This window comes from Perca fluviatilis, chromosome 24, assembly GCF_010015445.1.
Source record: "Perca fluviatilis chromosome 24, GENO_Pfluv_1.0, whole genome shotgun sequence".
Classification (NCBI taxonomy): domain Eukaryota; kingdom Metazoa; phylum Chordata; class Actinopteri; order Perciformes; family Percidae; genus Perca; species Perca fluviatilis.
The window spans coordinates 4,425,539-4,452,429 of record NC_053135.1 but is presented as its reverse complement, the minus strand read 5'-3'; the positions used below and the strand labels follow the sequence as shown (position 1 = coordinate 4,452,429).

Here is a 26,891-nt window from a genome sequence, read left to right as displayed (position 1 = left end):
CATGTTGACAATGACAATAAGTGGAAAGCATTATCATGGAAACTGTTACACTGCACATGCCCCGTTTGGCCACATAAATAATTCTGCAGACTGACAAAGACTCTAAGACTTTGAAAGTACAAAACACTGCTGCATACTTAAAACCCATCTACTTTTCTTTGTAGTGTCTTACTTTTTAGTTAAATATAGAACAGCTGGAGGAGCATCACGACTGTGAGACTGTGCATAAAGATGCATGAGTTTCAGAATGCAGAGGTTTTCCGTCTCTTCTTGACTGCACAGAACCCATTTCAAACCTCTCATGATGATACTCTCCACTTTAATGTGCTCCTTTATATTATATTACTACTATCGCTAGGCTTTTAGTGTTAGCAATCAGCTTAGGCGCTCTGGTTGCCTGTGCAGATTTCCTGCTCTGTTTCTTCATGTGCGATGGGACAGTAGCCTTGTGCAACTGCTTGAAGAACACTAAGGCGGTTGATGTTGGTATTGCCAAAGGGCGTGTCTGGGTTCATGTAGCCACGGCTCTTGGAGGAGCTCAAAGGTGATGGAGAGGTGGACAGACATGACGCGCAACACACACACCGCGGCCATGCCACACAGGAAAAGGGTTTGCTGGGTGGAGTATTCTTGGGAAGCTCAGGCAAACACTTGTGAGATTTTAGGGTTTGATAATAGAGGCCATTTACTGGTTAGGTGAAAGACACACGTGCACACGCACATGCAAAATACAGGAGACGAGAACAAACATACACAAACATGGAGAAACACAAACAAGAGGAGAAAATGAGATTACAAACAGCAGTAAAAAAGTAAGTCACAGATGGACACGCTTTAGGAAAAAAAAAAACATGCAAAGGATTACAACATTACATAAAAAAAATACTGTATATATTTACATACAACATATGATCACCATGGGAAAAGCAGAGAATATTACAGGGTGATAAAGACTGTGTGTGTGTGTGTGTGTGTGTGTGTGTGTGTGTGTGTGTGTGTGTGTGTGTGTGTGTGTGTGTGTGTGTGTGTGTGTGTGTGTGTGTGTGTGTGTGTGTGTGTGTGTGTATAGACCATTTGCTCACCATTCTTGTCCATGGAATGAGGCTCAGACTGCTTCTTGCCAATATCAGCAAAGGAGCGTACAATAGGTATGCGGTTGGCCAGTTTCTTGTGGTTTTGGTGGTGGTGCTGTTTGAGCAGGGCCTCGCGGATCCTCCTCCTGGCATCCTGACCTACAGGGCCCGACAACTCGTGCTGATCCAGAACCATGTCTACGAAAGTAAAAGAACACACAAGGGAACACACAAATGTAGGTTTCCGCATTACTCTTTGAACAGTCCATTTTAAATTCACAAAGGCCGCTCCTGATGGTGTTTATCCCTGCGTGGCGGCCACCACTGCTAAGCTGATTATTCCGACAAAAAGCAACCCACTGCTGCTGATTAAATCGCACCAAACCAGATCTCTTCAGCTGCACAGTTTTTCCTACAATCAGATAAACACTAAAACACAGTCAGCCTTGTTGACCTGGCCTCCAAATCTTTGAAATGGTAACTTTAAGAATTTATATTCGTTAATAGTAACAGGCAAGGCAAGTTTAATTTTATATCACAATTCAATAAAAAAGGCAATTGTTACAGAGGTGCAATACTAAATCAAGAGTCTTTTAAATAAATGTGTTACATATGCACAATGTTAAACTATTTTGTGGTCTTCCATTATCTGAGCTAGTACATGTTGAAAAGAAGAGGCCTGAGAATGGATCCTTGGAGGACTTCACATAATTTGTTTGCTCAGATGTGGCACAGTCATATTAGTTTTAACCACTGAGCTACACAAGACATCAGGAAATTTGTCAGTGTTCACCTGCGATCTCCTCCAGAGAGTTGGCCCTCATGTCCAGCATCACAGTGCCGTTCATGATGCAGCTGCGAAGCTCGAAAAGACTGTGTAGAGACAGAGTGGCTACGTAGGGTTTACTCCACCGCTCACCACCATCCTCAACATCCTCCTCAAACTTAAGCCACCTGCACACATTAAAAACACATGACACATTTGTATTTGACAGAAGTTTTTTTTTTTTTTTTTTTTAAATCATCCCCCATCCCAACACAGCATTTTGGTTGTTGTAGAACATTTCCCCCATTTGCTTTTGACATGCTGCTCAATAAAGGACTTTTTTTAATAAGTGCTGTAAGTTGTGATGAAGGTAAACAGTGTGTGGCGTGAAATGAAGTAAAGTGTGGACATCCTGATACAGTAGCTATGGCGCCACAACAGCCCTTTAAAAAAAGCTTGCAGTCAGACACAAACAGGATCAAACTCTCAGGTGCAACATAGAAAAAAAAAAAAAAATGGCACAGCTGGCCAGACCCAGCCCATGTGGTCGACTGCAGTGTTGTACCTGGCTGTCTCTTTCCATTCGGCGTCCTCACCCTCCCTGAGGCAGATTTCGTCCAGCTCTGTGAACAGGGCGTGGGGGATGTGTTCCTCGTCGCCATCCTCTGTCCCCAACAGAAACTGCACCCTCTGAGCTGGTGTGTCTGCTGCAGCAAATGGGACAGGCGGAGGACGAGTAGACATAGAGAAAGGAGGGGGAAAGCATGCAACAGGAAATATTTAGATCATGATGTGCACTGGTGAAACTGGTTGGGAGTGTACACATTGCTGGAGTTTGCTTCCATCCATTTTAAAGACCTACTGTGTGAGGGGGATTCTCTTCCATCATCAGCTGTAGAGTCCCTCTCCTTGGACCTCTTCCTGTGTCTGTGTCCGTGGTGACGGTGACGTCGGTGCGACCTCCTGCCCAGAGGAACGTGAACCCCAATGTAGAGTGTGCGGTGACCTGGAGACAACATGCAGCAGACCACTTTAGTTTTTTCCGTCTCTCCTTTTAACTCAAGACTAGTTTAATCTTTCCCACCTTTTTACAAGGTGCTTTTACGAGAACATATGAGACTGGGATTCTGAAAGGATATTATCCAATGTAAGCACAGGGCCAGTCTCTGATTTGTGTGCCTATGAGCGTGCACTCAGAGGGTCAACGTGAAGTTAATGTGAGCAGACTTTCTCCTCCTTTATTGCGGTCGAGCTGCCCAGCCGCTGTGGCCTTCCCGCCGGCCCTCGGCTCAGTGGCCGGACACAGACAAGACTATTAGAAACCCTGTCCTCCTGCCGTATATAGAGGCGCCACAGTGTCCAGCATAATGTGACACTAAGGGCAATTTGATGCTTGAGCGCTACAATCTGGGGTCCATCAGAGGATATTAAATTGGTTCCCCATTTCATCTTAATCCTTTTTTTTACCATGAAGAAAGCACAATGACAGATTACAAAAGGGATGACCGTTAATACATTAAGCTCTCTTCACTGCTATAGTACAGGCCATTCAATCACATTATACCAAGTTACAACAATATTCCTAGATATTTATTGAACAGTAATCTAATCAAAAGGCAAGGTGCTGGTGATGTCCCCATTCTTTTTTCATCCAAGCTGCCATACTTTGATGGAGGTTGTGGCTAAATGTAGCTTGTGAGTAGACTGCAGACACTACTCAGGGCTGAAAAAAGTCCCCCAACTCCCAACGCAATTTTGAATATGTAGCCGTTTTTATTTATAGATCATTCTCCCAAAAAAATAAATAAAATAAAATAAAGACAAGAACTGATCAATCACAGATAAAGTAAAAGTTTTGAGTGTAAAGTTTCGTTGTTCATTTTGATTTTTTTTGTTAAACATTTGTATACAACTATTTATCAATTGTGTCACGTTCACCTCTGAAACCAAACCTTAGCCCTTGAGTCTTTTATATAGAAAAACTTTGGGGAACCCTTTTTGCTGTCAAAGTTAAATCCTAGCTCAAGTTACACCATGTGTGCAGGTTCAAAAAATAAAAAAGGAGCTTATTCTGTTTATTACTGTCAGACTTACTGTGTATCTTTTCTTTAAGTCTGAGGGGAGAATATCTCATGTGGATACCTTCAATTGTTTTTGCTTGCTTGGAGACATGACTAATCACATCATAGCACACTAATCAGATTTAAGCAATGCACAGACATAACATGAATCACCTAAGAGCACACTGACATCACAGCATTTGAAAAGAGCAACTCACTCAATAGCTTCCATCAACAGGAATCCAGGTTAAGTGAGGTCTCAGAGAACATTATGGGTAAACTAACTATGTCAAAATGTCAGTTTGAGTGTATTTTACTCTGTCAGAGCTTCTACCGATTCATCCAGAGAATTGCGGTTAGCATTGTGTAAATTAGGTAGGTCAAAAGCAGACAAAAGACTGACTTTGCAAATGAAGCATATTTTCCACAATAAAAAAGGCACATTCCAGCAGACAGGAACAATAAGGTATCTGAGGCAAACATAAGAACGAAGTACTAAAGCTTTAAAGTTCATGAGTCAAGACTCATGAGTGGAGGACTTAAATAGCTCTCCTCCTCCAGGCCTGAACTAATGCTGATGTCATACATAATATGTCTCTCTCTTTTCCTCTGTCAGCGGGACGTGTCGAGTTTCTGTGTTCCATATCCTTAAGTCTTGGTGTGTGTATTCATGTATGCACTGCTTTACGTGGTCACAGAATACAGCGGTTCTGATTGGCTGGGGGTTGTGCATTCTTTTCACACAACTGTCTCTGGCTGTGTGGCTCTGACGTTGCAGCACAACCGCTGCTCTTAATTAATTCTCATAGTTGCAGTCACTGGGCTATGACTCCTCCTGCTTGTTGGTTTGTAAAGTCAAATGTATTACCATGTTGCCCACACAACATTTCTATTCAAATATCACACAATAATAATAGTGATTTCTGGAATTGATTTCGTGGCTATGATAAAAGCTACTCAATTTGCCTCTATTTTGTTTACTTTTTAGTAGTGCTGTCAGTTAAACGCGTTATTAATGGAGTTAACGCAAACCCATTTTAAGGGCGTAAATTTTTTTACCTCGAGATTAACATTCTTTTTGGCCTAGCAAACTTTGTAGCTTTTTTCACATGCTAGTAATGTTAGAAAAACTACAACACCACACCAGATCTAGCTGGACCGGAAACAAAACAGGCACGCTGCACACACTTGTTTGGGCTTGCGAGCCGGCCAAAGCGTAGTAGGCTAACGTTACGTTTGAGTGGATGGCGAGCGTGAGACACCGAAATGGATGCCAATAAGATTCTGAATGGAAAGTTTACTTTTAAAAAGTTGCCAAATGGTTCCATTGACAAGACCAAAGTGATCTGTGCGTTTTGTCGTTGTGAACTGAGCTATCATCGCAGCATGTCCAGTCTAAAATACCACTTGATGGCCAAGCACACAGCTGATGCCAATTCTCCGCCCCCTCGTCAAAGCCAGGCGACAATGGATGACTTCAGACAGAAGCACATGGATACCACAACTAAGAACAAACCTACTGCAGCCATAGCTAAATGAGTCCAAGTGAGAATGTTAGTGTGAAATTGAACACAGCATATGCCAATGTTTTAAATAAAAAAAAACATTTGCACAAAGAAAGCCAATCCACTTTTCCATGTTGGAGTATTAAAATAAGAAAAAAAAAAGTGACAAAAAGAAATCAAGGGACATTTAGAATAGATAAAAATGTGCAATTAATTGTGAGTTAACTATCACATTAATGCAATTAAATATTTTAATTGTTTGACAGCACTACTTTTTAGATTTAAAGGATATGTCTGGCAATATTCTACATGTTTTCAATGTCAACAAATCCTATGAAAAAAACCAAAAACAACAATGTGTTAGTCCTTACTTCAATACTTGTTTCCTGTATGTGGCTCTCAGCCCCAAACTTATTGGTTGTTCCTAAAACAGCTGGCTACTGTATTTTATAACAAGGGTTACTGAAACAGGAGGGAATGGTGTTGGGGACTATTTACAGCGGTGGATTAATCCACATTAGGTGCTCTAGTGAGTATTTGGAGCAGCAGGATGGTGTACAGTATGTGGGATTGAGTCAAACTAAACTACTGTGTGTGTGTGTGTGTATGTGTGTGTATTGTTTTTTGTGTGTGTGTGTGTGTGTGTGTGTGTGTGTGTGTGTGTGTGTGTGTGTGTGTGTGTGTGTGTGTGTGTGTGTGTGGCAGCAGGGGCAGAGAGTTGCTACATCCCTACACGGCTGCTTGCGGTTCACCTGCTCTGCTAACAACGGAGATCCTACGAGCCTCTGTAGAGCAGCGGACGCAGAATAAAAAAAAAGAAGTGACAAATCCAGCAACTTTCTGTAGAAGAGACACGCCAGTATTGTCCCGCAAGGTCTCTCTCTGTTGCGTCCGCCAGTCACCTCTCTCTGTCACTTCTGTTCAGTGACAGAGGTGCAGCAGCGAGCCGACAGGCACAACATGTAGTGGGTGCGCCATGTACTGCAGACAGGGTCTGTGCGATGTGCAGAAGGAAAAGTAAGAAAGACTATTGCTTCTAACTTTTCTGTGTGATCATTTTACAGTAAATACAGCCGAATTGACAGAACACCTGTTGTCTTTAACTTATAAGTTTGGTGATTTTATTAGATGTCGCGGTTATATAATTCATGATTTCAGCAGTGCAAAAATACAAAAAAAAAAACATAATGGGAACCAAGCAATCGACCCATTTTGAACAGGCACTGCACTAGTGGTAATAAGGAACCTGTCACCCAATCGAATGCACTAAAGTAACTTAGAGGCTGGATAAAGCATTTTATGCTATTCAATTCAATTTTATTTATAGTATCAAATCATAACAGAGTTATCTCGAGACACTTTACAGATAGAGTAGGTCTAGACCACACTATAATTTACAAAGCCCCAACAATTACAGTAATTCCCTCAAGAGCAAGCATTAGCAGTGGCTATTGCGACAGTGGCGAGGAGAAACTCCTTTTAGGAAGAAACCTCGGCAGACCCAGACTCTTGGTAGGCGGTGTCTGACTGGGCCGGTTGGGGGTGTGATGGCGATAATAGTCGCATTAAAGATAGTGGACCAGTGACTTTGAAGGTAGTCCTTGTAGTTCATGTCACAGCAGGACGTCTGCTGTAATGCTTCATTCAAGCTGAGTGAAATGATCAAACCAAAGACTCCATGTTCATTTTCAGATAGAAATATTCAATATGCTATAGAATATGCTATTGTTATATTGGACATTTTATATTGTATAATAAAGCTTTGGCTTCACAGACAATGATACAACACTTGGTAGTGTGATCATGGAAACTTTTTTCTTTAACCCCAAATGTAAGTGTATGGCTGAGTTTAATTCGTTTTTTTTTCCATTCGTTTAATTATTTTCTATTAATTATTGCATTCTATCCCTGTTTATGTTCATTCTATGAATGCTTATGTCATGCAATTTCCTTATTGTACAGTAGGCCTATTTCTTGTATGAAAGGTGCAATACAAATATTTATAAAAGTATTATTACTGCTTTTTAGACATAAATCCCTGCACTCATTTCAATGAGGCTTGGTAATCAGCTGCATGAGTTTCAGATTTTGAAATTTGTGATCTGTATCATGTATCTTTAATTTAACATCTCGCAAAAACTGACAGATAATTTACAAATATTGGAAATAAAGAAATGACATACAACTATCTAGTAAATAAAACTTATAAAGTCAATATTATTTGACAGTTATATTACATGTTTCAGTAAAATATCAAGCTATTAATGAGGAAACTAAAAAGTTTTATTCATCTTTTTTGGTGGTCAGCAACAGGAGTTTTAGCAGTACATTACTGCCACCTAACCATGGATGCATTTTCTTGCACCAAATGCATAACTGCAATGCATTGTGGGTGATATCCACCTCTGGAGCGACCATCATTGTTCACTTGCTCCCTCAGCCCTCCAAAGGTTGATCTCACGAAGTTCACTTCGGTTTTTCAGACAATTGGAATGACACTTAAGATGGCCGCAGGGATTCCCCCGAGGGCAAGTGCTTAGGGGAAGCAAACGAGGGCGTGATGAACCACTGTTGAAACGCAGCCTACGAGAGTGAGGAAGCAGGTGAGTGTTGGGTTTGACAGGGGGCTGTATTTACAGTGCTAAGCATAAGTGAATACACCCATGCTAAGGTCGACTAAACAGAGGAATAAAAAAAATTATCTGGAAATTGATCTTAATGCCTTAATTAAAAAAAAATAAAAAATAAAAAAAAATCAAACCTTTAAGGACACCAATTTTCTTTGTGAATGAATAATGTATCGTATTGGCATGGTTTTATTTCAGTTAGCCTAATAGCTGGTTTGATTTGCATTGAGAGATGATTTTATGGAAAGTACCCCATGACAATCTCTAGGTATGGTGAAGGGTATGTGATAATGTGGGGCTATTTTAATTCCAAAGGCCAAGGGAACTTTATCAGGATGCATAGTATCCTGGATCCATGAAATAACTGGCCTTTACAAATAAACATCTGCCTGCATCTATGGGAATTTAACATAGGGGTGTACTTAATTATGCCCCCTGTATTTCAAGGAAGAACATTTTACAATACATTATTCATTCACAAAGAAAATTGGTGTCCTTAAAAGTTGGACTTATCCTCATTTCTTTTTAATTAAGGCATTAAGATCAATTTCCAAAGGATGATTTTTTTTATTCCTCTTTTTAGTCAACTTTAGCATGGGTGTATTCACTTATGCTGAGCACTGTATGAGCGAGATAACTTCAGAGGATCTCCAGCTCCTGCATGGTGCTGACGCAGCATCAGCGTTACCACAGCATTAGACAGAGAGCTAGTCATTATGGCACCCATCATCCCAGGATGAGGGTCCTTGAGATGAAAGCCCCGTCTCACCGGCAGTTTCAGAACAGTGACATATTTGCCGGCAGCCTCGGTGAACGTTGCCTGGCAACACAAATACTGAAGGGGAAACCAATTCTTTAGATGTATTGTTTTATTCTCTCCTTTCTCCCATCCTATACTTTTTTGACTTGCATAAAAATGCAGTGGTCTGGCTGGCAAAAAGAAAACGTTCCCGCTAATGAACAAGTTTTATACATCATCAATGATACATGTGTGAGCTTCAGCACTTTCCTGGAGTTATTTTCTAGAGAATTTTAAGTTATTGTCCCCACTTTCCCTCAGCTGGCCTCGTCTACTTCGGCTTCTCTTTTGTGATTTATTGTTTCTAAAAGAACTCAGGTAATCGGTTTGCTTTTTTTATCTATCAAGAACACACTGTGTGCACAAACTTGAAACTGCCGTTAACAAAAGGCTTTAAATTATCCTTCTATCTGTAATATTTATTCCTCGTTGCTTATCTTTGTCTGCATTTATGTTTAAATAATTGTCATCGACTACGACTTTATTTTCATATTTTTTTTCTCTAGTTTAAAAAAAAATGTAAACTCTTTTTCTATTCTTCTAAGAATCCCCATAATCTGGATAAGTAGCCTACACCCTGGACCATATGTTTTTCTTTAGTTTATGTTTTAGATTCGAGAGCAATTCTGGTTTTACTCAGCTAAGTTAAAAACTCAGTAAACCTGTTTTATGGAACAGGCTCTGTCAATTCAGGATGCTGTGTACAGAAATTGGCATCCCTCTTTTACGAGGGATGAAAAGCAGATGCAAACACGTGCAGAGAATAAAGCCCTTGTTCTTTGATGCTGCAGGACTTGCATCAAAACCTAATATCCATTTGTAATGATTTAGACAGGTGGAGGGACAGGTTTTCTGCCATCAGTAAGCTCTGCTGTGTTAGACAAGTTTACTGCTATCAAACTCAAACTATTGCTTGGCTGACAATATTTTTTGTATCATCCCATCAATTAAGCTGGAGGGGGAAAAAAATACACCTGACAAATTGGGCTCAACGATACAAAGAATAAAAGCTTTTTGTAAAAGAAAAAATAAATGTATATTAATGTGTTTATTTGAAGGGGCACTCCATAATGTGTCACTTGCAAGTCCTAAGTGCAAAATCACCAGAGTGCCCATTTTCTGTTATCTTCTCCACTAAAATGTGTCTCAATAGTGTAATGCAAATGTTAATGATCACGCATGGTGTTACCTTCCAGTTCTTCCTTCTCAAAGTTGGTGTTGAGCATGGAGCGTGTGCCCCCACGGTCCACCACTGCCTCCTCATCAGTTCTCTGAAAGACACACACAGAGGAGTATGATCAGTTTGCATGCAACACCAACATTAACATTAATATTATACTCCGATTCAGAGCACACACATTCAATAAGATATGAAGCGCACAAAGGTTAACATGAGTTGACACGATACCAGTACACTTAATCAGTGTTAATGTAAAAAAAATCCATATTTCATCCAAACGCTACAAGTTGTTACGCAAGAGATCCCCACCCCCAGCCCAGTGGGAAGATGTGTCCAGAAATGACAACACGCACAGAGGAACGCCAACTTCCACCTACTGTCACCATGGCTTCCAATCTCTTTTTTCTTTTTTTAATTTGTAAAAAGGTGACACTCATCTGCCAAGTGCCAGATCACACAGTTTTGGAGTCACGGTTTCTCACAAGAATGCATCACCGTGCGCAAGCCTTAAATCACGTAAATGTTCCACCGCCCACACCTCTGGCAAGACAAATTATTTTTAAAACTAGAGCAACAGCACGCTAGATGCGTCTAGTGGATAGAACAATGACTGGTGCCAATGGATGCATTATAGTGCTTTTCTGATTACTCCATGCTATAAATAGCTCTGACCTTGTAAAATAAAAGAGGGACAGGTCTTTGTATGCTTACTCTATTTTTAATATTTAATGAAAAACACTGGCTTGTTATTCTTGGGAGTTTTCAATTGTTGGAAACATCATCTGATCCTGGGTAAAAACGAAAATGTTCACACATACTACTGCAAAGCAAAATTGTCAGCTCTGATACTGTATAAAATCACAACTGCGTGCCTGAGTGTCTGCACTAATCAGTTATTTTAGCGCTTTTGGTTGTTTTGAACAGATGCCTTCAAGCCACATCAGCTCAATGAGTGGACCAACTATTCCTCAATCAACACTTAACTCAAAATATGGGTCACTGTAAACAAACCCTTAAACACTGAGGGTTTAGCAATAACATGAGGCTGCATGTGTCCAGTCACGATCAATAAAGCCAGTGGACAGGGATATTGACAGTTTTAGCCTTGGTATAGAGAGACGGCATCCTGTGGTTGTTCCTATCAAATTTAAAACCTTTCTGCCCAGGGAGCTGCACGCCAGCACCTCCGGGCCATGAACAGGACTAAACGTTTTCCTCCATCAACTTCTGATGAACTCTCCTGACTGTCTCCCTCCAGTCTCCGCCTATGTGCATGTATCATTTAGATAATTGTGCTCTCTGCCCTCTAGACGTCCACCATGAATGTGCTGCAGGTCCTGAGTGTGTCCTGCATTAGGTCATAGCAGTTATTTTTCACATTGCCCAAGTTGCCTTGTTGTTCTCAACACACTAGCCACTGATGGGTACCTTGCTGGTATTTACATGCCGCTTACCTACTGTATCTTGCTTACATGTTAATCACTCGGTTACTTGTTTATCTGACCTACTGCCAATCAAAAGTCTACACTACCACCAACAGGTAAAATAACAACATTTTGCACAGCAAAGCTCAAACAGAGTTGGCAGAACAATAAGCAAAACCAAAAAGTTTGACAGATCCACATTTAGACATCTCCCTTAAGCTTAAAAAAAATAAATAAATAAAAATAAAAAGATTACAGTAAGAGAGTCTGCCCAAGCCAAGTGGTCTTGGGCTGGGCATTTACTTTGAATGTAAAAATCACTGTCTGAAGTACAGTGCTGAACAGTGTTAGATTCCTTGTTAACCTTTTTATTTTTACACAGCTTGCCTGTGTAGTCTGACAAGGATGTCCTTTCCTTCAGATGCCATTATGAAGTACAGTAGGTCAAAACTCCATGTCATTTTAATGGACCAGGTACAACATGCTATTTGAAAGTAGGAAGGAAAGGTTTGTTGGTAATAATATACAAAACAATATTAACAACAATACAGCTAAATTAATGCATCATTTGCAATCAGCAGGGGTTATCTGGTGAACGCACATCAGATGCTTTTCTGACGAGGATGACCAAATTCAAATATAAAATTTTATTAATTAAGTTTTATCAACATTTTGACCTCTTTTTGGTCATCAGACACAAGCTTAAATATACATACAGCAGGTTGTGGCTACGTACAATCAGTGACATGATCCCTGAGGTTATCCCCAATAATTATAACAATCAACATCCATTTTGAAAATGAAACTAGACTTATGAGCACTTGCATGCTCCCAGCTTCCTAGCATGTTAGCTTTCAGCTCATCAGCTACAGTAGTTCACCAACTAGCCCTATAGACCAGGAGCTGTGCCACTTTCTGGTAGGACAGAGCCCCTACGAGGCATCATTTACAAGTTGCACCTTGCCATCAAAATGTCCATAGATGTAGTTTTATTTAAACCTTTTGTCTAATGTTAAATTGTTTAACTCTGCTGTGCCTTTGCCGTGATGATGTCACTGGTTAGTATATATGTAGGCTGTATCTGGCCCTTGTGGTAAACTTGTCTTTAGACGTGATCAAATAAAACCATCAGCATTTTTCAGTCAAATATCTGCATCTGTAACCTTTTTGCTACAACAAATACATCTAAAGAATGTAATTAACAGAAATGTAAATGTCCTGCTTTTTAAAAACTGAGGGCTACACTATACTGTGAATAACTACACCAAGTAATAACCAACACACAAAGAGGCATGTGGTACACTGTATTGTGACAGGCTAAAGGTACTGTAGCTGATGCTGACCATCAATCTCTGATCCCGGGAGATTAAGCAAGAAAACTGTCTGTACAACACTTACACGCCCACACACACACGGGCAACCATGTGAGAAACCAGCAAAAGCATCAAATGAGTGTGTGGACAGATGCTGAGAGCTGACATGATGGGCTTACTGTATAGAGGGACATTATCAGAGCAAGTACTCTCAGAAATGCAAGCACACAGGCCTAGATGAGAATCCCTGTAGACCGACTTCCTAGATTTCCCCTGAGGGCAATCTGAAATACTGTGACATCTTAATGTGTTAATTTTGTCATTGTCAATGCCTCCGCATTCCAATTCACTCCGATCCAATCCGCCTGCCTACTGTGAGAGGAATCACAGACATAATCAGTACTCAAGACAGAGAGGTAATATCCCAATGCCAGCGTGGCCAAAATGACTAAATAAAGACCTGGCAAACTCGCCTATTAACTAATACATTTCTTCCTTCCCCCCTCATGGTGCAGCAAAGATGCGTCTTTGTGACTAGCCTGAAGAGGAGCAGGGGTTTGGCCTGCAGGTCCCCAGGGAAACTCCGTCAGTCTCCGTTACACACTGTCTCCCTGTCCCCGACCCATGAAAATTACACACAGCTGGTATGCAATTCAAAGCCCCAGCATGAGTATCACCAGATGGCAAGAGGAGGATTTTAAACCCACTGTTTATATTGCATACTGTATTATATTGAATAGCCCCATCGTTCCCATACAACTTTAATTTATTTATAACTTCTCCCGGATTAGTTTGTATTTGAAGTATCTCGAATAAGTTTCTAATCAAAGTCTGCGTAGGGAGGATGTCACAGTGGATGGATGTAAAGCCAAAAGTTAAAGTTGAATTATTTTAACTTGGGCACATGACTTTGCGTGCCTATTGTACTTAAATTACGTGTGTAACTAAAGTTACTTAACAAAAACAACGTACTTATTTTAAACCAAATCGTGATCTTTTCTTAAACTTAACCAAGTAGTTTTGTTTCAATTCACAACGTTAACCACATGTTAACCTGGGCCCATTATCGGTGAGAAAATGCATTTCCCTCGAAACATATTTCAGAATGCAGTTTAGTTGTATAGGCACGTCATTTTTAAGAAACTATTGAATCAGACTGTGTCTATCTAATAGATGTCTAACAAGTATAGCATCTCCCATGTCCACTATATCATCCCTGCTTCTCCCCTGCACCACTGTACAGTACAGTATATGACAGGCAGACTGTAACATACCTAACTGAATTTTACCCACTGCTGAAAAGAAACCATGCAGCCACATTTCACTGTAAATAGTTAGAAATTTAAGAGGTCAAGCTTGTGGTCAACTAATTCAGTGCAATGCAGTGATTAAACATTTGAGAAACCTCGTAATGCTAGCTGGGGTACTCCTAGATTAAAGAGACCAGAATACTGTAGCAAGTAAACCGCATATCTAGGTTGCTGATCACTCTCTGCCATGCCTGCAGGTGCATCATAGACTCAAGTTAAGTAGTAGTTGATCTGATGATCTTGGTCATGTTCCTAAAAAAACAAAAAGGTCAAAATAGTGTTTTTTGAAAAAAAAAAAATAAATACACATCCTTTTTAGTTTATTATATAGTTTATTTGAAATAATGACTGATATATCTAAGCGTGATATCATGCCCCTCTCTGTCCCAAACAAAGCATTACCCTGCTTACTATGGCAGATGAGCCAAAGTCTCCTGCCTGCGGGTGCCTGCTACTATTTATAGACATTGGTTTCTCTACCTCATGATGCAGACCCCAGACCAGCCCAGATAGCAGCATCCCTTCTCACCAATCTAGGTTGAGATTAATCTGCCAGCCTTTACGGGATCAGTGATAGACGGCCCTGCGCGGTGGAGAGAAATAAATCAGCCGTTTCTCGGTTGGCCCGCTGAAGGCTTCAGGGAGAACGGGAGCAGAGAGCACGTGACCAAGACTCCAGGGGAGTCTGGATGAGAGCGAGGTGGAGGAGGGGTAGACATGTGACTGGCGTGATGAATAAACAAATTTAGACATAATATATGTTCATGCTATGTTGCCATTTGCTCCCCATGAAGCCTTTTTGATCATAAGCCTGTTTTCTTCACTCGTTAGATTTGTTTCTGTGTACATATTCCTACACACAGTAATTATATCAGCAGCATGCACAATGCAGGCTGCACTTGTACTGTACACACGTCACGCATAGGCCCGCTAATGGTCACAGTTCCTCTGCAGGCAGTGGTGTGATGGGGCGGAGCAGTGTGGATGATTAAGCTACACACAGCGGAAGAGGAGCAAAAGGCTTCAGGCCTGGACACGAACCGAGGACCAGAGGATGTTCTAATGTCCCACTGTGTTAACAGTGCATGTGTGTGTTCATGTCCTGTATGTGTGCACATTGCAAGCAATCGTGCAGCTATCTGAAGCGGAGCATCATGACCTTGAAAGAATTGACATTTGATTTCACTAGATTGTGAGTTGGTCGATGTATGCAGTATAGCTTCAAAGTCAATATCCTGCACAGAGATATTCTTACAGTAGGTAATTAGCTTTTGGTTTTATTCATGCAATTCCTTAGTAAGAAGATCAGGAGAGAAACTTGTATGTGGATTTTCTATTATTAATGCATGTATTAAAGCAATACTTGGTACTTTTTAAATAAAGAACAATCTTCTTACAAATGAAAAGTTAGATTAATAAACAATAATGAACACTTTTGCTCAGGTTTTGCTGCTATAGCCTGGCTAATGTTAGCTAATGTGAGTAAAATTTAGATAGAAGTTCCATTACACACAACTTCCATTACTGACCAAATGTTATGAATAAACATTCATAACATTTATGTATATGAATATAACTTGCTCCTGTTATACCAAGTGTTACAATGTCAATTATGCCTAATAATGCCTTTAAAGTGACAGATTCAAGAGAATCTTAGGAAAATTCTATGTTCCATTATCATGTCACTCATGGCCACAAAGACACAAATGATTTCATATTTCATATATGAAATCATATTTCATAAGCATAACTAAATAAGCAACAATCAAAAGATAAAATATGTGGGTATTTAAGAGTTTATCAAATACTCTGTTTCTGTTTTATCACGACTACTGTAGGTGGTAGAGGTTCCATCAGTGACAACCCCACAACTGTCAACATTGCTAAATCCTGATTGATCCATGGAGGTACAGTATATGTGACATCACCTTCTTCCAGCAGAGCCCCTCCCACTTCAAACCAGTTTTAAAAATGTTAAGCGAAACAAAATACAGAAATCTCATGTGAAATGACCATTTGGCAGAAAATTGTGAGATCGTGTAAGACCCCATAGTAAGAAGCTGATTGAGAATATACATTTTGGGGGCATTTAAACTTACTCTATTGACTTTAAATTAAACAAGCTAATCTTCCTCCATGTTCTATTGCTGTGTGCACAACAAAACCTGAAAACTGAATATGATCAGGGCGTTCCTGAAAAAGACAGGCTTCCTCTCAGTGAACCTGCCCTGAATAAATAAAGATAAAAAAAAAAATACAATAGCACAATCCCTCACATGGTTACCACCAGTGTTCCCCTCTGAAGAATAGCTGTCTCTGGAGGTACTGGATCTAGAGTTACACATTTCCAGGTAACTCAGTAACAGCAGGTGGGGCCACGCATAAGTTTCCCACAGGTTGATGTATCATTTGTCATCGTCTTAAAACAAGCCGGATGCAAGTATATGGGGAACTGCAAAAAGCACTGATTTCACTAACTACCAATTGCACATAACGCAAACATTTTAATCAATCTGCACTTTAGAACACATTTACAGACAAAGGGCTCTCTTGTAAAAGAGATTCTGAATCTAAATGGGAATCTTTCTGGTAAAATAAAGGTTAAATAAAGAATAAGAAAGGTCATCCAGTTAAATTCTATACAAGGAAGGCCGACCTCTCAAAACCTGAATCCCCTCCTCCGGCTGCTACACATGCGGTCTGTGTCCCAACCACTCTTCCTAATGAGTTTCATGCCCGACATTGTTAAACAACGCCTGAGGAGGATCGAGTGATTGACCTGAAAGGGCCAAAAAAAAGCCAGCGTATCCTTTGGATCACCAGGCAGCCACCGCCCTGGCTTTTGTGAACACATCTGGTGACCACTGGTGAGCGGAAAAAGAACCGACTATTATAGGAAACTGTGTCTTTTTACAAATACACACACCTGCACATACACCGACTGAACGATAATCCAAACTGCTGCAGTTACAGCTACTGATATGCATTAACCTGACATGGAACAAAAGGATGAAAAAAAAAAAACTTAAAACTATCCAATACACAACATCTTGTGGTGTATTTTCAACTGATAAAGTCCAAAAATAAATCCAGCTAGCAGTGAAAGTGACATGAAATGTGTGCTTAAACTTAGGATGCTTTCTGAACATCCTGTTCCAAAAACAGAACCCTCTAACAAGAATCATCTTACCGCATCTTACAGTCACATCTCTAAAGCTCCTCTAAAAATGTGCTCCAGTTTCCTCCTGACTCTGACCTCTCTCTGACAGTTATCAGCACAGGGGAGGGGGCACAGTCAGCATTCGTTCACATGTAGACCACCCTGCCACAGCTGAAAACCAGTGAGCGAGTGTAATTCAGCTTGTCATGGCAGTGTACAGCCTGGAGCTACTGTAGTGACAATCAATAGGAGACTGACTTTGTTGATTGATGTTTGTATGAATGTAGGAATTGCTGGAGGGTACTTTTAAATGACCAACAGCATTTTCATGTAAAGGAGCACTTCACCAATGATAACGCAACCCTTACGATGTCATCAGGTTTATGTTGCTAAGAATTTAACAGAAAGCCTGTATTACAAACTGGAGGTGTGGAGTATAAAAGAAGTGGGCACTTAGGAGGCAGTGATGGTCTAACCGAGTTCATAGATAATGTTACGAGAATCACAGTTAAAGCACTTCTTCAGCTTAAATATCAGTCCAACAGATGAACAACTGTTAGAAAAGACCTGGTTCTTTGATTGAAACAAAAAGTCTGCGCACATAAATGTGAGGAGAGACTCCAAAAAGGTGAAAGAAACATAAAATTGCAGATCTATAAATTATGTCATGTGCGCTGCTAATGGTGGGCAGAAACTAAAGATTATGCTGTTGAGAAAACTGAATTTAGTAAATTACATTAACAGTCACTTTAAGTGATCCTGGTTTATTACAACAGAAGTTATATTCCTTTTTCCAGAGAATATTTGGTAATTCTGTCCCCTACATCCTCCAAAGAAACATGTCAAAAATCTGTTAAGTACCCTGACACCCTCGTTCCCCAAATTTCAAGGAAACATTCACACCTCAAACCCCACCCAGCAATCAACTGTCAGCAGTATGGACCGTATGAAGGCTGAAAGATTGAGCACGTGCTAGTAGCAGTAGAAAAAGAATACAGTAGTAGAAGTGTCTGGGGCAAATTTACATCCTCCCTACCACCCAATCACAACCCCTATTCTGTCACTCCCCATCTTTGCTACCTGTGCTCAAGCTTCGCCAACCAGAGATCCAGTGTTTTGAGTTTGACACATTACAGGGACTAAAAGTCAGGATACATTGGCCTCTGCTGCTTCGATTTTGACCACTCTTTTTCGACCCTATCGTCAGTCTCTTAACTTTGTTCAACAGCAATACTAAATTGCGTGATTACCTTTTTAGCGAGCAAATGTTCCTGTGGCATCAGTATGAACAAATGTGTTGGATTGATATTGAGATTTGCCTGTTCGGAACGAGCAGATTGAGTGGCCTCTGATCTTTGCTGCTTGCAGCTTTCTGGAGAACCACTCATCTACACAACATGACACTCAACACTGCGTTTCCTTGGGTCCTGAGCAATACACCTGCCGTGACATAGTTTCGTCCCCTTAGCAATGCTAGAGTATACAAGTAATTCTTAACCGCTAGATATTTCCGGGAACAAAAGCGTTCATTCCAGAAGTTACATGGCTGATGCTTGAAATGGTTGAGTCCACTACAATGTAACATCTCCGGTCTCTTTCTTTATCTGCTGATGAATGACCTGTAGCGAGCGACAGAAAGCGAGCTGTTGCCAACTGCGAGCATGCCAATCGGCGGTTTAACAGTTAAAGGGGTCCCCTCCCAATACAATACTGAGTGTGTAAATAACATTACTAAAAAGTACGTCCCGTAGATCTCAAGAGTGTGCACTCAACACTGCAATTATTTTCATAGAGTGAGAATTCTACCAGGGCAATGGGAATGAAAACACAAGACGTAACAGAAAAATATAATGTCAATAAATACAACACTCGCTGGGCATATTAACTACCCAGTGATGTTATCTTTCATACGCAACTAGTTCTAAAACAGAGGATGTCTTCAAGTGTCAACACCAGATTTGTCTGAGAGATTATATTCCATTTTCTTGGCCAGTATAAATCAGACCTATTGATTCTCACAAGCTCCTTTCCAGGAATCTATGTGCATTATCACACCGCGCTCAGGGAAGCAGATATGTGACCTCATTTCTATGTTCTATAGGGATCTCTCCTGAGGCTTTCACAACAGCAGGGATGATGAATGTTTACACACCTATACCTTGAGATCCAGGCCAGAGGGCATACTCTAAAAATCCTATCAGATGTAGTAAGTTGCATACATTCTCCACAGTAGGACCAGCAAATAGTCACGCAGGTGGTGTTTCATCACCTGATGTGCCAGATGGTTTGTTATACAGAACCAACCAACCACAGGAGCCGTGATGGAAATTGTTTGGAAAAGGGGAGGCATTTTCAAAAAAATATCTGGCAGGTGATTGGATGAACCATCCATCCATCCATCCATCACCTAAACCACGGCCATTACATAGCTTCTCACCAGACAGATTGATTCAGTAAGCTGGAGTTCAGACACAAATGCATTACTTGAAGCCAGACAAGATATGTCATCCTGTGATTCTCGTGTGAAATTAAGAATCCAGCTGCTGTGCAAAGTAAGGCATTGCATGCAAAATCCATAAGACTTCATGTAAACCTGTCTATTTACTTTCAATCTGCTTTAGTGGACTTTCTGTATGTGCTAAGAGCCAGTGTGATTCTATAGCTTGTAGCTAGCTAAGAGGGGAGATGGATTATCAGCAGCTGTACAAGCCCTGCGATTGGCTGACCGCTTTTGTTGTCATGGATTTCATCCCTACAGATGGCCATGGTTACCGTGGCAATGGCAGCAGGATCAGCATCAGCTGCATCGCAGGGAAGAATATGCTAAGTACACTGGGAATATCTCTTCATCATCACTTCTTTCTAACCTTGTCGGAGAAGTGATAACACTGCCCTCCAGAAACAGCAAGGGGGTTTCAGATTTTCGATAGCTTCTTGGATTTTAACTAGCGGGTAGGACAACTTTCTGCATGTCCTAAAGGCACAAAAAGACCAGAACGAATCAATGTACGTGACAAAATGCTCAAAGAAATCCAAAGTTCCTGGCTTTTTTTTTTTGCCCGTTTCTCCGTCAGAGATCACCAGGGTCAGTGCAGCGGGTATAAGCTCCTCTCTCGCCCCAGAATGACAGTCCCATCTGTCAGCCAACCTCCCCGGGACCTTTCGCATGCACATCAGGACAACTGTCCCTTACTGCAGCACAGGAGGCAAGCCTCCCGCAGCCTATCAACTATACATGCATTAACATTATGCAGTTAGGAAAAACCGTAAGATTACATGCTTTTTCCAGATAATTTTCCTCATCTACTGTATCCACGGTTTAATCTCAATGTCACAACAATAGTGCATCCAAATCAGTCTTATACTTGTTAATAAATGTACATTTCTGCATGTTGCCAAAAACGGCAAAACTGAGTGGTAGCCGACTATTTTAATCCAACTACTACATTTGAACTGCAGGAACATCAATTACATGCTCACCCTCTTACAGCTTGAATCATTTGAATGCAAGATCAGAGTAACCTACCTGATATATAAATCCTTTGTGGTCCACTGAAAGCATGATTTGCCTCCTATAAGGTTGGCGCAGGATGCCCGCTAACTCCCCTTGTGCTTGCGGCAATGGTAAGATGAGAGGCTAAGGCTCAGGGCCTGAGCCCCGATCTGGACTCTGAGTGTGCGTTTGTGATTGTATGAAAGTCCGAGAGAATAGCAGACAAAGACAGAACCAGCTTCTCTGTTGGGGCATTAGTCGAACCCTCCTTAGCCAGACTCCTCAGCCTCTCTTCCCATGCTGGAATATGGCAGCAATCTCACTCCGAAAGACCCACGAACACAACATGAAAACAAAAGCAGGGAGCTCAGCACAGCTCCGACTCTGCCTCCAACTGCTTTCATCCAGGGTAGCATCAAATGTTTTCTGACAAGCGTCCATCCGCCAATCCCCCCAGAGAGATTAGAGCTCTGACATCACGATGCTGTGCCGTGCACAGTTCTGCTCCGCTGAGCCTCCAAGCCCTGTAACTCTGTTACCTAAGAGAATCCTTAGGTCGCAGGGAGTCAAACCCCATCCTGTACGAGAGGGCTTCACACGGCCCAAGCACACCTGACAGCTAAATGTCACTACACACCTCAAGTAGAAGAAGCAGTGAGCAGGATTGGCAGTGCCGTCTTACCGGATACATTGCATGCATCTTTAAGTGCATGTGTCTGAGTGCGTGTGTGTCTGCACAACCTACCTGAGGCAAAGAAGCTGCTCTCTGGCTGCAGTGCATTGTCAGCGAAACGGTGATCGAGGCGTGGTGTCCTAGAAACCGATCCGGAGAAGCAAGAAACTTTCTGCTGCACTGCCTGAGATGTCAAATTACAATAATGCTGTCTTTGTGGTTTATGTCATCTGATATTTCTTAAAGTTTTCAATAGCAAAGATGACTTTGTATTAGACACAAAAACTACAATACACAATCTAATTTTCTGTATGTCTCTCTCCTCTTTTACCACCTGTCTCTCACGTCGCTATCCAGCTCTGTACCCTCTGCCTCTACCTACCTACCTCCATACCCTCTTCACCCTCCTCCCCACTGACACCGCTATAATTAACCATGGAAAGGAGCACAGCCGGTCCAGGCTCCTAGCTGCGGTAGGGAGGCTTCCTGCCTGCCACTTTTGCACAGTTGGATCACCAAGTCTAACGGAGATTTCACACTGATCCAAGAACACCACACTCAAAAGAACAAGCTTCACACAACTACGGGAGACTTCCTCCATCTGTTCTCGCTGATCTTCTCCAACCTGAACAATCACACAGCCCCTAACTGGACAGCCTGGCAGAGAGCCCACGGTTATGTCAGGGTTGTAATTAGGAGCACACCACTCATAGCCAAGTCAAATCTAGGACCAGGACTACTCGAGTTCAAGTCGAGAAGTGGTTGACAGGAGTTCGAGACCAGCAAAGAGATCCATCTCTAACTGTATAACAAATTATACTATAGCCACAGAAAACAGTCAGGTGATTATTATAAATCACGTATAGGGAGATTTCAAACAAGGTAACAGTCAACAGCTTGAGTTCCTCTTTACCAGCTGAACAACTTAGTACAGTATTCCACAAGTTCCTACAGGTTAATCCCATTTTCATACTGGTGCAAAATTAAACAAAATATCTATGAAATTACAAATTTTTTAAAATAATTTTAAAAGCGGCAGAAATGTTTTGACGAATCCAAAAGTGGTGCAGACTCAAACGAGTCTAAGTCAAACCAGGTACAAGAGCCAAGTCACAAAAACTGGTAGGTAACAAGACCACACAGCCAAGACAGGGTTATCAAGTTTTGATTCAAGATTAAAAAGGACTAGTTTGACACTTTGGGGAAAAAAAATTCATGTAAATGAGGTGATTGATAAGATTGATACATCTGTTGTAAAAGAGTGGTATCAATCTTCTCATCTCTGCAAGTCTCAGCAAGAAAGTAAATAAGCATATTTCTCAAAATGTTGAACTAGATCAGTTTAATGCTTTAGCACTGAAACTGTCGGAACTGGTGTTTTATCAGTATTTGTACCGAGCTTGTTTTTCAGTTAATTCAAAACACTAAGATTTGGGATAATCTATTTATGATCATTAAATTCCAATAATCTAACAAGTAACCTTGGCTCCAAAGGAGTACAAGGATTAACACTGCAGTGATCAAACAACTAAGGTGGCAAATATCAATGCAGCCTCACAATATTTAGGAAAGAAAAAAAGTCCTAAGGGGTAAACAGGAAGTTCTAGAAAGTGGAGGATTCACAGTTTACCCACTGGCAGACACTTTGTGCTCAGTCTTGTCCTCAGTCTGGCTCATAGCCCACAGTTGCATAAGCAATATTTTGTCAGAGCAAATGACAGATGCATGCATCAAAACTCTTCTCCACGACTGGCTCAGTTGTCTGCTTAAACTGATATTCTGTGAGCTATTTAAAGCAATTTCACTTAATTCCCATTTTCTATCATTTGGTTAGCCAGCGTGTTCTCAGCTGTGCTGGGCTGCCAGATGCAGAGTGGCATGTGTGACAATTGTGATCTAAAAATACACAACATTTGCTAAACAAGCTGGCTAATGAAAAACTAAATGCATCTGTGCCATATTACTGTAGATTACAGATTATAGAAAAAACATGGATTACCAGCTAAAGGTGATCACAACAGAGCCATCAGGAAAACTGCCTGCCTGGGATCTATCATCAAAAAAAGTCTAAAATCATAAATCGTGTAAGTACTCATTCTGAAGTAAAATGTCCCCTGTGAAAGTCATGATATAGATGACCCCATTACAGCGTCACCGTGCGTTCATGGACATGGACGAGTGAAAACGTCACCATTCACGTAACTTCCTGTGGGAATCAGAGGTGGGAAACTCAGGCTGGATTTTCATAACCGAGTTTCCCAGTTGGTGACGCGTTGTTGACAACTGACGTTTGATGGAGGCGACTTTGGTTCACTGAACATATTTCAATGATATGCCTCTGCCAAGAAACATACACAGACATATGTTTAAAATTATTCATAAATAGGCCTATGTATAAAAAAACAAAAAAACACTATCCGTGTCTTTTCCCGTTGGTTGTCCTGCAGATAACACAAACAAACACCTGGCGATGTGCTGTTTGGATGCTCGCATAAGAAAACAGCAGACAATCTTCTGTTATTGTGGCCTCCATGTTTTCACACACCTGATACTCTCTAGGCTACGGCCAACCGTCTGTGGCAGTCATGCAAAAAGTTGTTATGCCAAACGCCAATATAACAGAAGAAGAACGCGCATCACGACCATGTGAACGCTGCCAGTCGGAAAAACAACGTAACCAGGGGGGCGGTGCCTGTTATTCCGAGGTGGCATGAACGCAGCATTAACTGTACTTTATAGATGGTTAAGTAGGTCTTGCACCTGAGATGCTTAGAGAAATTCATCTTTGGTGGACTTGCTTGCATCTCAGACTTCTGAAATGTGACAAGGGGCCCAACTAGACACTGCTGAGCAATATACGCATTAATTTGGTGTTGTGTTTGTGCCACCTGATGAATATAAATCCAATATGCTGTTCTTCACCACTGTACAACTCTTTATAGGTCTTGCTGTGAAGTAACGACAGTCAGCACATTCCTGGTGACCTCACAATTCATTATTTTTGCCTTCCCCTTTATACTTATTTTATTGTTTTACTAATGATTTCCTTATTGCATACCAGTGTTTTAAATCTAGTTTCTAAACAAGTGTATTGAATTGAGTTATAATAATTGAATTTATATAGCACTTTTCACGAACTCAAAGTCGCTTATCGAGTTATCATTGTTATTACTGAGCAAATCATTTTTTCATGCCAGATGAAGAGAATGAGAAGTACTCACCACATCTTTATTTTCTTGGGAACTTTGTTCCTGCAAGTCAAAGAACAAGAAATAAGTCAGCAGGCCAAAAAGGAAAGCGTGCAGATACATAACTGTCATGCCAGGTGCTCATGAAGTAAACTCAAGTGTCCCAAACTCAAAAGAAGTGAAAGATGTGGGTCTAGCAATGAGGTATTCAGATACAGTGCTTCCTGCTGTAAATCAAACATACTCTCGTGTTTGACCTTGGGAACCTGGAAACCTGGTTGAATGGAGTACAATAGGATAGGTTTTTCTATAGAAATATAGTTAAGGCCATGTTTTGTAACGAGGAGTCCCTGAAATTAGCACCTCACATACCCATACACATCCTGCTGAAACCATGACAACGCATTGGCTTGCTGCGTAGGCGAGGGACAGGAGAAGCAGCAATGAGTTACAATGACAGGGAAGCAACCACACTGCATCGAGACTGCAGGGGAAACAGAAGAGCCATCCCACACCACATCCGCCCCGTCAGGATGCACTGTACACTGTGAGCTCTGGAAACCTACGTCCTCATGTAACACGTCCAAAATTAGAACAAACAAGTATTGATTTGCCTCCAGAGCAATCACTGCTTTTAAAACCTGGTGAACACGAAGCAATACATTTCATTTCTCTCTGGCATTGACAGTGCATCGAAGGCAGCACTTCTCAGCGCAGTCTCACCTGAATGCTAATGAGGAGAGGCTATATATGCCTTCAAGTGGTTCGATGTTTTATCTTTAAGGCATGCTCGTTTGATATTCTGCCAGTGGGCTCACGGGCCTCTGACCTGGGCAGACAGATTCGACCCCTTTGTTCCCTGCTGTACTCAATTTACATATGCGCGGGGTGGACGACACCATGTGAAGGAATTTGATTACTTTTTTACTTTATGAATTTCTGTTATGGTCACAAAATGCGTACAGACCAAATGGTTAAGGAATAAATTGTAATATCCCAGTGAAGCTCCTCATGGAAAGATGGAAAGACGGCGAGCTCATTACATCAGTGATGAGGCATATACTGTACCTCCCACTGTTAGGATCACACACTCATCTCAGTGTAACATCTTAGACCCGCAGTACTGTATACATAAAGCAACAGATGGATAGGTTTCATAAAGACTATAAAAACTGGGTGGACAGGTCAAATATGACTGGTTGAAATGCTACATATTATATTACATTATATTTCCACGTAGGGTCCAAATTAATAACTATAGCTGCTGTGTAACATTGTACCAATTTGTATGGTGCATCACAAATGCCTTTTGTATGAAGGCAGGCGTTTGTAGTGATCCATATCATTTTTTGCCTAAATATAAATTGTGGTCATGGCGAAATAAAAAAAAAAAAATCAATTTTGGTAGGCTATTCACGTTTGTCACGATATCCAGGCGACACCAGTAAAGCAGTCAAAATATAGGTCATTTTGAAATAGAAATATGAATCATACATTGATGTGACGTTTCATCCCAATTGTGCCTGCTTTATTCTAAAGAGAAATTACATAAGCGGACGAGCAAGTCCATTCAGCTTTGTCTAAGATACAAAGCTACGGTTTATGAAAAATGTAACATAAACTAGCGTGTCTATTTACCGTTGGTAAGAGCGGCTCCATTTGAGCTCCTTGATCCGTGATGTCCATCTTTTCTTCTACTTGGCTCCACTGTAGTCAAGTCGTGATGCGCTGCTCCGCTTCTGTCAAACGGTGGTTGAAGACGGCTTTTTGCGTTTTCCCCTTTTCCCCCTCACATTCACCGGCCGGGTTTTCTCAAATGGAGGTAGCACAGCGTTCTGGTCCTGCCCTACATAATTTACGCTTGAAGGAGGGAGGCAGTGCTTCCTATTACACGCGTTCAACCCAGGACGCGGCGATGATGAGGCGCACATCTCACACGCTTAGCCGCCGTGCGCATACTTTTATTCAGAAATTCATTTGTGAGGGATATTCCTCCACGAACGAGGATTTAGAGCCACACAGACAGACATACATTTTATTCTAAATGAATGCAGGCTCTCTTGTAACAGGATATATCAGTGGCCATGTGTATCACTCAATTGTGAATTTTAGACTTCGCGTTTCATCCATAGGGTAGACTAAATTATAGCCTATAGTCTCGAGTCATAGGTAGCAATTTAATTTATTTTTTACAATTTAAACCTACAATTTAAATAGTTATGTAGGATATCTTTGTATCATGAAATCCAATCATGTTGCAATGCCTTCTTAGGCACTGTGCCTTGTTTGACGGACACATGTGTAGCCTATGGCCTTCGCC

The 26,891-nt window shown here is 41.1% G+C and overlaps 1 protein-coding gene across 5 annotated transcripts in view; it reads right to left on the bottom strand.

Moving 5' to 3' along the window:
- The window catches only part of LOC120554468 (sodium-driven chloride bicarbonate exchanger-like), a 44,876-nt gene extending 18,110 nt beyond the window's left edge, over positions 1–26,766 (bottom strand). Inside the window, exons 1-7 of one of the 5 annotated variants that reach the window (XM_039793376.1) lie at positions 26,210–26,766; positions 24,605–24,634; positions 10,020–10,101; positions 2,702–2,845; positions 2,405–2,546; positions 1,867–2,027; positions 1,083–1,271 (exon numbers count right to left, since the gene is read on the bottom strand). In XM_039793376.1, the coding sequence (XP_039649310.1) occupies positions 1,083–1,271; positions 1,867–2,027; positions 2,405–2,546; positions 2,702–2,845; positions 10,020–10,101; positions 24,605–24,634; positions 26,210–26,257 (796 nt within the window). In that variant the 5' untranslated portion in view covers positions 26,258–26,766. Of the gene's footprint in view, positions 1–1,082; positions 1,272–1,866; positions 2,028–2,404; positions 2,547–2,701; positions 2,846–10,019; positions 10,102–20,743; positions 21,132–21,455; positions 21,649–24,604; positions 24,635–26,209 lie in introns of those variants that run through there. The other 4 variants (XM_039793377.1, XM_039793380.1, XM_039793379.1 and 1 more) reach the window with 4 other exon arrangements.
- Positions 26,767–26,891: the final 125 nt, after the last annotated feature.